This window comes from Callithrix jacchus, chromosome 15 (genome assembly GCF_049354715.1).
Source record: "Callithrix jacchus isolate 240 chromosome 15, calJac240_pri, whole genome shotgun sequence".
Taxonomy (NCBI): domain Eukaryota; kingdom Metazoa; phylum Chordata; class Mammalia; order Primates; family Cebidae; genus Callithrix; species Callithrix jacchus.
In genome coordinates this window covers 100,280,686-100,294,315 of record NC_133516.1, presented here as the reverse complement: position 1 = coordinate 100,294,315, position 13,630 = coordinate 100,280,686, and the positions used below count along the sequence as shown (strand labels likewise).

Below are 13,630 nucleotides of genomic sequence, written 5' to 3'. Positions count from 1 at the left end.
TTGAAAAAAAAAAAAAGTTTTCAAATGACCAGAATATATTCGATTTGTTTTTCTTTAGCCAGAATTACAAAATGTGAATATGCATCTGTTTCCTCAGACTTGGCACAGGCGTGGTTGGAATTGTTAATATACCCTTGGCGATCATGGAACCGTCCCACAATAAACAGGAATTTCTCAATGTCCAAGAGTATAATCATCTATTAAAAGTCATGGGGCAGTACGTGGTCCAGTACTGTAAGGACACCGGCATCAGTGAGTATTCTGTCAGTAGTCATAGTAGAAGATACTTAGCGAGGGATTAATTTCTGTGATTTCTTTAAGCCGATGTGATTACCTGAATTCAGATTACCAGCAACTGAAAGCTCTGAGAGTGAGCTCCTACTTTAAAACGTCAGAGGAGTGAGAAGGGAGCCCATTTCAGAATCTTTCCCAGACTGTCGTGTGAAAAACAAAGCAGCAGATTAGAAATTGCAAGGGGAGGGCAGTCAGCAGAGTGCAGTAGCAGACCGTGGGGGAAGGAAGCAGAGATTATTGCTTCAGACAGACTGGGAAACCCTGCTCTGGGCACTGGGACTTCACTGTGTTGAGAGCACATAGTCTCACACAGACCTTAGTAGCTCTTACAACGTTGTTATGTCATACCATGGAGTAAAAACTACCGATCTTGGGTAATTGTAGATATGTTAAACTTTGTTTTGTATAGTTAAAAGTTATTGTGTATGTTAATTCCAGAAAGATTTCAATTAAAAATGTCTCAAATGGCTATGTCTGGAAACTTAAAAAGATGAACTTCAGCTATCTGGAAGATGTGATCCATTTAGGTCACCTTACTCCCCAGAGACACCTGAACAATGAGAGGGTGCACCAAGCATTAATTCAACTTCTTCTTTTTGGTTGTTTTTCAACTTGTGTTTTAGAATCAAGGTGTACATCCACAAGATGCTTACAGAGGCATATTGTGTGATGCTGAGGTTTGGGAGAGAACCAATCTTGTCGCGCTGGTATTGAGCAGAGTATCAACAGGTAGTTTTTCAGCCCTGTTCCCCTTCCTCTCCCTTTTTGTATTCCTCAGTGTCTGTTGTTTCCATCTTTATGTCCATGCTTACCCCATGTTTAGCTTCCATGTGTAAGTAAGAACATGTGGCATTTGGTTTTCTTTTTCTGCATAAGTTCACTCAGGACAATGGCCTTTAGCTGCATCCATGTTGCTGCAAGGACACAATTTCATTCTTTTTTATGGCTGTGTAGTATTCCACAGTATACGTGTGCCACATTTTTTTTTTATCCAGTCCGCTGTTGATGGGCACCTGGGTTGATTCCATGTCTTTGCTTTTGGTAATGACACTCCAGTGAACATACGTGTGGGTGCATGTGTCCCTTTGGCAGAACAACTGATTTTCCTTTGAGTATATACCCAGTGATAGGATTACTGGATTGAATGGTGGTTGAAATCTTAGTTTTTAAAAATCCCAGACTGCGTTCTATAGTGGCTAGACGAATTCACATTCTCACCAACAGTGTGTAAGTGTCCCTTTCTCTCCACAGCCTGGCCAACATCTGCTTTTGTTTTAGTTTTTAACAAAAGCCATTCTCATTGGTATGAAACAGTATCTCATGGTGGTTTTGATTTGCATTTCTCTGGTGATTTGTGATGTGGAACTTTTTTTTTTCCATGTTTTGGCCGCAAGTATATATATCTTCTTCTGAGAAGTATCTGTGTCCTTCGCTCACTTTTTAATGGGGTTGTTTTTTGCTTGTTGATTTCTTTAAGTTCCTTATAGATTTGAGATATTAGACCTTTGTCAGAGGCATAGTTTGTGAATATTTTCACCCATTCTATAGGTTGTCTGTAAATAAACTTCTTTTTCAGTTATGCAGACATAGGTCTCCATTTATGTCAAGACATAGGATATCATGTATTCAATGATTTGGATGAAGTATGTATAATTCATGCACATTATATGTCTCTACCCTTGAGACAACTTAAAATCTTCACTTGAAGTCATAATTTTAAAATATTTTCTTTTCATTTGTATCCATCCTGCTGTACCTAAAACTTTATCACCAGCAAAACAGGGAAAAGTGTAGGAACTCAGCAGGAAATTATGAAAGGGGGAACAAGGTGAAGGGGACAGATTTCCTGCCAAATCTGGGTTTTTGTGTCATGGTCTAAAACGTACTCAGAGTGTGTTCTGTGCACCAATATTATCAGCATTACCTGGAACTTGTTACGAATGCAGAATCCCAGGCCTCACTTGAGACCCACTGAATTAAAATCTGTATTTTTATAAGATCTCCAGGTGATTTATATTCACAATCAAATTTGAGAAGCACCACTCTGAAGAATATGCCTATGTAATTTTTCTTGGGATAGGCATATCTTTTTCACATGTATTTTTTTTTCAGAGACATGTTTGAAGTTATGCCAAACATGAGAATGATTACTTGCTTAAAGCTGTAGAAAAATGTAAAGGTATAAATATCAACATAAACATAGTGAAGTGTAAGTCAATGTCTACTCTCTGGTCTTCAACTGCTATATGACATGGTATGAAAGGAAAGCATTAAGCATTTGAAAATCATGTACCTCCTCATACTCCTCATGTCCTAGCTGTAAACCCTTCCTTGTCTTCCTCATCCTTAGAAGAAGAAATCAAGTCTTCAGAAAGAGGCAGGCATTACATTTAAAGGCTGTAAAAGTTATCTCCATTTAGATCACACTTGGGAGAGTCATACTCAGTCCTCTTTGTGGGTAGAGCTGTCTTGAAGCCCCTTTGCCTGGTGTGTGGGGGCCTTCTCAACAGTTGTATTCCCAACTGCAGGGTATCATTTGCTAGCCCCAACTTCTGACCCAATTCCCTGTCATTATCTGACCTAATTGTTTCTTAACCTTCTACCTAATTGTTTCTGAACTTTCTGAACAGATGTAATAGGGTTCGAAATAAATATCATATTTGTATTTTTATTATTACTGGTTGATAACACCTTGTTTTCCCAATTCCATAATTATCTATGAATTGATAGGGGACTAGAGGATACCGTCAGAGAAGGTGTTTCTCCAGAAGGAAGGTGGAGAGTAGAGGAAGGATAGCAAGCATGTGTTTTCGTTCCTGTATTTCACTTCTTCATCCTCAGACTGAATCAAGTCATCAAGGTCAGAACTGATGGTTTCAGTAATTTGTAAAGAGATTGATTTTCAAGGCCTTTGCTCATTAACTCGCAGAGGAGTAACCAAAGTTATGTAATATTTGACTCTCTGAAAACCAGTATTACAGGGCACACAGTTTTAATGAAAAGTATTTAGGTGGATTTTGTCTTTTTGCCTTGTAAGTAAAAGATACAGCCTTTACATTTATTGAAAATCTGATGTATTTTTAGGGAAAATTGGGTCCTTGTGAAAATCGAATCAGCGAAAAGAGGAGAGGTAATGACTTTGTGTCATTTATCAAATTTGCATTTACTTTTGGCCCAGCTGGTACTAAGAATCCCAGAAATATTTTCCTCGTCTCTAAGACTGACCTTACCTCACTGTCTGTTGCTGTATTTTCTGAAGTTTTATACATGCTTACAATAAAACAAATAATCATCATCAACTTTGGGGAGTACAGAGAGTAGGAGAAAGAAAAAGTCGGGGGAAACGTTAAATGAAATTTGGGTTTGAACAGGAGCAATTATGTAAAAATTTATTACTAAACTTTGCCAAAATGGGTCAGAATTGAGCTGATGGTTCCCAGAAGAATTGAAATCATAGTTCTTCAGTTGGCAAAGGGGCTAAAATACATTTAGCCCAGTCCCCTCTAATTCCTTCTCCCTCACTGCCATTTTAAGCCTGAACGTAGGCCTCCCGTGAAACGAAAACTGCTCCCTCTTGAGGCAGCCCATGAATTTGCACAAGCCTATTAAAAAATACGTAGATCTTCATATTAAATCCAAATCTATTTCCCATGGGTTATTTCATTCAACTGTGCTAGGCACAAATGTTCTAGGACTAACAAATCAGACATGGTCTGTCTTCTCTGAGAACTTACAATCCAGGGTGGTGCCATGTCTCCCCTGCTAATTCATATATTGAAAGTCTGACCCCAGGATGATGGTTTTAGTAACTGCGATTTTAGTGGGGTGAGGAGGTCCTGAGAGCAGAGCCTTTGTGATTGGTATTAGTGTCTTTATATAAAGGGGGTCCAAGAGAGAGCCCTTATCCCCTTCTCCATGTGATGTTCAAGTGAGAGACAGCCATCCAAGAACCAGGAAGCAAGCCCTCACCAGACTCAGAATCTGACAGTGCCTTCATCTTGGACTTCCCAGTCTCCAGAACTGTGAGAAATAAATGTATTATTTATAAGCCAGTCAGTCTATGGGATTTTGTTATAAGCAACTGAATGGGTTAGGACACAGGCTAACATGATTTGACAATTAGAAATAGGATTAGTGCCCAACAGAGAAGAATGGAAACAGCAGAAGCCAGTGGCCAGGAGCCCACAGTCTATAGGCCAGGGAAGGCCTTGAGGAAGTGATTATTTCCTAAAGGATAAGGAGGGGTTAGCTGGGCCTACTGAGTTCTTCCTGCTTGGGGCCAAGGAGCGTAGGCCTAAAGCTTTTCCAAATGGCAGCCCTCTTATTTGAAGATAAGATTATGCCTCTCTTCAGTCTTTGTTTTACCTTGACTGACATTTCCAAGTTCTGTTACCGTTCTTCATCTGACATGGTATTAAACATATTTACCATCCAAGTATTAAGTTTTAAAGTGTATCACCTGGAAACAAATATGCCAGATGAAACCTGAACAGCCTCGACTGAAATGGGATCTTCATCTTTCTTTTGAGTTGTTGTAATTCTTATTGGTTCACCTAATAATATGTAAAGACTCAGTAAACACATTATTGACCCTTAGTGTCCTCATTACCAATTAAAGTTTTTAACAAATTTTTAATATATATTCTTGTAAAGTCATACCTCTTTTTTCTTATTTTTTCCCAGTACGTGGTTTTGAGCCCTAGTGTAGAATCGTACATTTATCCCTAGTAATGTTTATCACCTTATTAGACCCCATTCTTTTAGGTTGTAATGACCTTTTTTTGGAATCTAATGCCTACTTCTAACTAATGTGTTATATTCCCAGATTTATGTAAGGTCTGGCTGGCATTTTCTCTCTGACTGCATGTCAAGCCTGTTGCATAGGACAGGAAAATCAGATACCCTGATCCTCTACCAATGACCTCCACTGAGATAAAAGCGGGTACCTTGGGACATGTTTTCCCGATTGTGCTATCACCTCACCCTTGTGAGTTTCCCAGTTTGTGCATAATTTTGAAAGTGAGAAATAATATTTGTTAGATGACTATCTTCTTTGAAAAACAGATAATGCTCCAGTTCATGGATATGGCTAGTTGCTTACAACAGAATTCTGTTTTCCATATGATGCACTTTAGTCTCTAAGATCTCAGAAAGGGACTACCAGAAAAATGAATAGAACAAGTTCGCTAAGGATACACGTTGAGTGAGGAGGCCTAGGCAAATATTAGAAGGTGAAAATATGAGACCAGTTTATTTGAAGATGTAGTCTGAGAAACAATTCATATCTTTTTAATTCGGTTTTTGAAGTTAAGGATTTTATGTATGCATCCTATTTTATTTAAAAATATTATCAATATTATATTTTATATTATTCTTAAATTTATTATGGTGTTATAGGCTGAATTGTATTCCTTTCAAATTCGTAAGTTGAAGCCCTAGCTCCCAGTAGCTCAGTGTGTATTTGGAGATAGGGGTTTTAAAGAAGTAGTTAAGCTGGACAGGCACTGTGGCTCACGCCTGTAATCCCAGCACTTTGGGAGGCCGAGGCAGTTGGATCACGAGGTCAAGAGATCGAGACCATCCTGGTCAACATGGTGAAACCCTGTCTCTACTAAAAATACAAAAAATTAGCTGGGCACGGTGGCACGTGCCTGTAATCCCAGCTACGCAGGAGGCTGAGGCAGGAGAATTGCCTGAACCCAGGAGGTGGAGGTCGCGGTGAGCTGAGATCGCGCCATTGTACTCCAGCCTGGGTAACAAGAGCGAAACTCCATCTTGGAGGGGGAAAAAAAAAAAAAAGAAGTAGTTAAGCTAAAATGGAATTGTTCAGGTGGGCCCTAATGCAGTGTGACTAGGTCCTCAAAGAAGAGGAAGTTCAGACACACAGAGAGATACCAGGGATGGGTGCACACAAAGAAAAAAACACGTGAAGACACAGGGATAAGGTGACAATCTGCAAGCAAAATAGGAAAGCCCCAGGAGAAACCAAGCCTGCCAATACCTTGATCTTGGACTTCCAACCTCCAGAACAGTGAGAAAATACATTTCTGTTGTCTAAACCACCCAGTCTGTGGTATTTGTCATGGCAGCCCTAGCAAACTAATATATATGAGAAATTTCAAAATTAGAATTAGAGACTATTATAATGAAACTCTATAAACCCATCAGCCAGCCTCAGTGATCAACTCGTAGGTGAACTGGTTTCATCTGTAGCCCACCTACTCCCCCACAACTGGGTTATGAAGACAGTCCCAGTCCCTGTAGAATTATATCCATAAGTTTTTTAGCATCTATTTCTAAAAGTAAGTACTATTTAAAAATCACAATACAAATATCATACCTAAAAATGATTACCTTCTTAATATAATAAAACATCCAGTCTATTGTTCATATTTCTAATGATCTCCTATCATAATATAATCTGTAAGGTTCTTTCCCTGCTGCTCTCTCACTCTCCCTCTCTCTCTCTCCTACTCCCTCCCTGTTCTTCCTTGAAGTTTATTTGTAAGAAAACCAGATTGGTTGTCTTATAGTTATCACACAGTCTAGATTTTGCTCACTGCATTAATAGGAGCAGTTCCACAGGTTCTTCGATTCTGTCCATTTCTGTTTAAACTGGTAGCATGCAGACTGGATTCAGATGTGGCTCTTTTGTCAAGATGTTTCACAGGTGGTTGTGTGTTCTTCCATTGGGAGGCTGATTTTCTCTCTTTTAATGATATTAGCAGTTACTGATCGATGCTCAGATTCCTTAGGAGTTCAAAACAGTATTTTCTTCATCAGCTCTAATACTTCTATAAGAAAAAACTGTCTTTCATCGACCACTTGGTTACTCATGTTGGTATTTTTACTGTTTAACAGATGCAATTGAACTCCATATTGCTAAAAAAAAGTTGCTTTGGATAAAAGCTTGATGTGAAAAGAATGAGACAATTAAAAGATCAAAATATGATATAGACATTTTGCCTAATTGATTTACATGACATAATATATACTGTGTTTAAAATCATTACTTCATGTCACCTCCCAGCAAATAAAAAGATGGTTCAGGAGTTCATCAAATTGACTGTTGGGAAAAAAGTCACATTCTTAGATTTGATTCATTGACGTTGCTTTCAGCTAGTAATTGAAATTAGTACCATTGACAGCACCTGTGCTTCCTTTTCTTTCTGACTGTACCTGTATTATCATGATAATGACATTTTTTACATCTACAATGAAGTTTTTTGCTAAAATATCTCAGGATCTCACCCATATTGCAAATAAAATACCAAAAAGACTAGAACCCTTGTTCTTTCTAGGATTTAATAAAATTTGATTCTTAAAGTTTGATTTTTCCCTGCCATACCTAAAGGAAGACTTCAAAACTCTCCTCATCAGTCTGCTTAAGAAGAATAAGTTGTATTTAATGACTCTGAATTTAACACTGCAGTCAGAAATCTAATATACAACATGAGTACTGTAAGTAATACACTTGTACTGTGTATGGGAGTTTACAGTTTGCTTAACAGTTCATTTCCCTGTAATGAAGCACCTCACAATAGGTCTTCGAAGTAACATGCTGAGATTCATCGTTTTAAAGTGTACATGTAAACTCTGCGTTATGGCTTTAAACACAATGGTAAAGAATGTCTTTGAAAATCATGTTTTAAACACTTGTTTTTGAAGTTCAGAGTTTGCTAAATGGTTCGTTTCACGATAAGAAAGCAACTCACGATGCATCTTTGAAGTAAAAAACAAAAGTGCTGTATATGGTACTTAACACTAAATGAGTAGGTTTTAGCTGCTTTTGCCACAAAAACAAGAAAAATGTGTAACTGTGTGAGACAGATGTATTAACTTGTTTCACTGTAGTAACGCTTTTGCTACCTGTATGTATCCTTTAAGACATGTTGAGGCCGGGCACGGTGGCTCACGCCTGTAATCCCAGCACTATGGGAGGCTGAGGTGGGTGGATCACCTGAGCTCAGGAGTTCGAGACCAGCCTGACCAACATGGTAGAAGCCCATCTTTACTAAAATTAGCTGGGCATAGTGGTGGGCACCTGTAATCCCAGCTAGTCAGGGGCTGAGGTAGGAGAATCACTTGAAGCTGGGAGGCGGAGGGTTGCAATAGCCAAGATAGCGCCATTGCACTCCAGCCTGGGCAGAGTCTCCAGAGTGAGAGTCTGTCTCAAAAACAACAACGAAAACCCCTCAAAAGCCCCACACACATGTTGTATACTTTAAATATACACAATAAAGATTATTTAAAAATATTCCTCTAATCCATGAAAAATAAAATAATGTAGTCAGAATTAGGCATACATCGTACTAATAAAAACCAAATATGAATCTTTAGGCTTTTAGGAACATTAGGTTAGTCTACAGGCTTCATGTGTATCTGAGTAGGGAGAGCTCTGGTAGAAAGGTCGTCTGACCCAGGTATTGAGGCGACATATAGAGCTGACTAGGTGGTTGCCCATGATGACTTGGAATTCCTTAGGAATATGCTTCAGATTTGATTTTTATGTCTAGTTTTCATTTCCACATTTGAGAGGGAAACTGGAATGTATCCAAAGGAGAGCAATGGCAACAACTAAATAACCTAAAAAGAAGGTCAAAGTTACTTCTTCCTAAGAAAGAACCAGAAGAAACATAACTATTCCCAGTGTTATTTTGGAAGATTTGCCATAATGAAAATAAATTAATGAGGCCTCTAGGCTTCTCCCAACTCTAGTCTTCATGCACTGAATGATGTAGTTTCCAGCTGGGAGCCAAAATGCCCGAGGGCCTCTCAGTATACCAGGGAGTCCATGAATTCCTACGTCTACCAGTAATTGTCTAAGGGGGCGTTATGCCTCAGACATCTATATGCTATAGATTTTCAAATGTGTATGGATGTAGTTGTGGGTAGTAAAATAGAAAATTAGTCAAGGTGTTATTAAATTCATAATTTATTTTTTGTCATGTATTTTCTTAGGTTGGGGGTGGTGGTTCTAAAAGTTTCTTACAGCATAAGGAGGTCCTCACACTTAAGAAGGTGGGTAACCAGTGAGATGGAACTAGAGAAAGTGATGCTACATGGCCAGGTCAAATGAGGAAGTTGACATTTGGAGTGAATCGGACCAGCTGCAGGCTACTGGAGTTTTGCAGTGGAGCGTCCTGTGCTTAGAGTAGAGTGGAGAAGTGAAAACGTTCTGATAGCAGCTGCCACATAACTTTTGCCACTGACTAGACTCATAACACGAGACTGACACAACCGCACGGCACCATACCCAGGGGCCAAGAGAAAGGGAAGAAGGACTGTAGCATCTTCACCACCACTGAATATATCTTGCCTTGCTTTTTTTTCAATTCAGGTAGACCTTGGGAAGTGAATAACACAGGGATAGCAAATGGGCCTCAATTAAATTGGGGCTCACTTGCACCACACACTAAGTCATCATGGCAGTTCTTCCTGATAAGCAGTTGGCCTCCTCGTTCTTCTCAAGAGTGTGCCAGGTATCATTACCAACTGATTGGCATTGACATTATCAACTGAAACCAGTTTGCCATCCCAAATCCAGAGCTTTCATTAAGAGCAAAGATGATTAAGCGATCACACCCTAGATCAGATGAGGAGGGGCCTGATGCCTGGCTGTTACCTTAGCTTTAAATGACAGAAAGGACAGTATTCAACAGGGGAGGAAGAGTATCACATTTGTTTCTCAGGAGTTCTTTAGAATATGATTATATGATCATCTATTTGGGTGCAGAACCACCTGAAAGCAGGGAACTGATCTAACATTCCCCAGGTATACCGTTTTTCTGGTGCTTGGCGTTTATAAACTGTTTCAGGCCTCCTTATTTTGATGGAGACTATCAAAGCTTTGCTGTAGTAGTTTGCTGTCGAATTTAAGGCTTCTTTCCTGGGCTAATTGATTCCCTGGATGCCATTGTACGTTCTATGAACAGATATGAAACTGATATCTAAGAGGATGTTGCATTTCTCTCTCTTTTTTATTTTTATTTTTATTTTTGAGATAGAGTCTCACTCTCTTGCCCAGGCTGGCTCACTGCAACCTCCGTCTCCTGGGTTCAAACGATTCTCCTGCCTCAGGCTTCTGAGTAGCTGGGATTATAGGTGCTGCCACCACGCTGGGCTAATTTTTTGTGTTTTAGTAGAGACGGGGTTTCACCCTGTTGGTCAGGCTGGTCTCGAACTCCTGACCTCAAATGATCTGCCCATCTCTGCTTCCTAAAGCGCTGGAATCACAGGTGTGAGCCATCGTGCCCAGCCATATTTCTCTTATTTTTAAGAGGCAAAATATGTGTCAGCTGTCCTTTTAGTTACTGGTTTTTAGCAAATTTTTGTAAGTTATTGCAATATTTCTCTTTTTTTTTCCCAGGTGCCTGGTTTAAAGAGGTTCCTGAAAAATTCATTAGATTAATTTAAACATTAAGAATCTACTGAATAAAGTATTCCATACATAGCTGGCAGTAAATTAATTTTTCAGTTTTTTTTCTCACAGATACTTCTTCTAGAAATTGAGACTTTAATTCTGTGTTCATTAATCCCAGCTTATCCTATTAATTTAATGAGCTTGTTGGTTTTTCATGAAAAAGTCTTAAGATATGTACTCTTTTATAATTTTGAAAATTAGCTGTGTGCTTTCAGCCATCTAAAACTGACATTTTTAGATGTAGTAGTAAACTGAATTTTTTAATTAACCTATCTTGAGGATGTTAAAATAATATGCAATTTTTGAGTTAATAAATTTGGGGTTATCTGCATGGCTCTTTTTGTAGGTGGATAAAAATATTTTGGTTAATGTTTTTTAGAAGAGACATTATTCCACTTTCATTTTATTTCAGGCAACATATTAGTGAGGTATTTTGTCAGGAATAGCAGCGGCATTGGTTGAGGGCTTGTTAGGTGTAGGACACTGAGCTCCATGTTGAAGACATGCAAAGTGATAAAGGGCACTTCCTCCTTCAGAAAGGTGCAGTGTTCACGGGGAAGTGACTTGTAGAGAGAGGAAACATACATCACAGCAGCAAGCTCAAATTTCTGCAGGGCTCTTTAGTGATTCTTTTTCCTTTTTTTCATTATGATGCAATACCTATAACATGAAATTTACCATCTTAACCACTGTTAAGCATACCATTTGGTAACATTAAGTACATTTAAATGCTGTACAACTGTCACCACCATCCATCTCTAAAACTCTTTTCATCTTGCACAATTAAAATGCTATACCCATGAAACAATAGCTCCCAATTCCCTGCCTTTCCATCCTCTGACAACCAACCACCATTCTGCTTTCTGTCTCTGTGATCTTGACTACTACTCTAAGTACCTCAGAAAAGTGGAACAATACAGTATTTATCTTTTTGTGACTAGCTTATTTCACTTAGCGTAATGTCCTCAGTGTTCTTCCATGTTATAGCCTATGTCAAATTCCCTTCATTTTTAAGGCTGAGTAATATTCCATTACACACACACACACACACACACACACCACCCATTTTGCTTATCTATTCATCTATCGATAGACACTTGAGTTGCTTCCATGTTTTAGCTATTGTGAATAATGATACTATGAAAATTGGTACGCACATTTCTCTTTGCTGTCCTGTGTTTTTTAAAAGAAAATTTCAAGTACATAACATATCATTATTAATTATAATCACCATGATGTACAGTAGATGTCTTGATCATTCTTCTGTCTTACTGAAATCGTGTATCCTTTTACAAACATTTCCCCAAACCCCTGCCCCAGCCTCTGGTAACCATTATTCTGCTCTGTACTTCTATGAGTTTGACTTTTTTAGATTCCAGATATAAATGAAATATGCAGTATTTGTCTTTTGGTGCTGGCTTATTTCACTTAATGTAATGTTCTCCAGGTTCATTTATGGTTTTGCAAATGACATTTCCTTCTTTCTAAAGGCTACATAGTATTCCATTGTGTGGGTACCACATGTTCTGAAACCCTTCATCTGTTGATGGACACTTAACATTGATCCCATATGTTGGCTATTTATAAGTCACGCTGCAGTGAATATGGGTGCGCTGATATCTCTTTAACATACTCATTTCCTTTCCTTTGGATAAATACACAGAAGACGACATGCTGGATCATATGGCAGTTATATTTTTAATTTTTGAAGGAACCTCCATATTCTTTTTCATAATGGCTACACTAATTCATATGCTTGCCACCGGTGTGTTAGGGTTTGCTTTTATTCGCATCCTTGCCAACACTTATCTTTCATGCCTTTGGTGACAGTCATTCTAACAGGTATGAGGTGATATCTCTCTGTGGTTCTAATTTGTATTTCCCTGTTGCTTAGTCAAGTTAAGCATTTTAACAATATATGTATGTTTGTCACTTATGTGTCTTGTTTTGAAAACTGAGACCCTGCTTTAAGTTCTTTTGTGTATTTACCCAGCAGTGGAATTCCCAGATCACATGGTGATTCTGTTTTCAATTTTTGAGGAACTACCATATTCTTTTCCACAGTGGCTACACCATTTTGCATTACCAGCAACAGTGCACAGTTTCTCCCCCTCTTCACCAACACTTGTTATTTCGTGGGTTCTTTTTTTGATGGTAGCTATCTTAATGAGTATAAAGTGGTATCTCATTGTAGTTTTGATTTACATTTCCCTAATGATTAGTGAGTGTGGGCATCATTTCTTGCGCTTCCTGGTGATTTGTATATTTTCCTTGGAGAAATATTTATTCAAGTTCTTTATTTTTTTTGAGTTGAATTGTTTTCATTGTTGTTGTTGCTGTGTTTGAGGAGTTCTCTCTATTTTAGATATCAGTTATCAGGTATATGATTTGGCATTGCAGTTTTGCATTCTGTGGCCGGCCATTTGTCTATTTTTTCTTTTGTTGCCTATGGCTTTGGTATCATATATTTTACAAAGTGTTGCCAAATCTAATGGTGCCTTGTGATTTTTAGGAGTTTTCTAGTTTAAGATCTTAATTTAGGTTGTGGATTCATTTTGAGTTAATTTTTGCAAATGGTGTTATGTAAGAGTCCAATTTCATTCTTTCACATGTAGATACCCAATTTTCTCCATACCATTTGTTGAAAAGACTGTTTCTCTGCCTTTTCTCCACTGAATGGTTGTGGTACCCTTGTCAAAAATAATTTGACCACATTCGATTATGTGAGAATTTTTTATGGACTCTGTATCCATTGGTCTATATGTCTGTCTTCATGTCAGTCCCAACTCTTTAGATTTCTGTAGCTTTAGTGAGTTTTGAAGTTAGGAAGTATGAGTTCTCTAGCTTTATTATTCTTTTTCAGGATTGTTCTGGGTATTTAGAATCTTTCTATATTTCCTATGAATTTTAGGA

General features: G+C 38.3%; 1 protein-coding gene across 6 annotated transcripts in view; it reads left to right on the top strand.

Annotated features, from left to right (window-relative positions):
• MORC1 (MORC family CW-type zinc finger 1) overlaps positions 1–13,630 on the top strand; it is a 185,015-nt gene that overhangs the window by 79,562 nt on the left and 91,823 nt on the right. For all 6 annotated transcript variants that reach the window (XR_013526993.1, XM_078350178.1, XM_078350177.1 and 3 more), the window contains one exon: positions 98–252. Coding sequence is in view for 5 of the 6 variants with exons in the window: in XM_078350178.1 (XP_078206304.1) it covers positions 98–252 (155 nt within the window). In the remaining variant the exon portion in view is untranslated. The remainder of the gene's footprint in view (positions 1–97; positions 253–13,630) is intronic.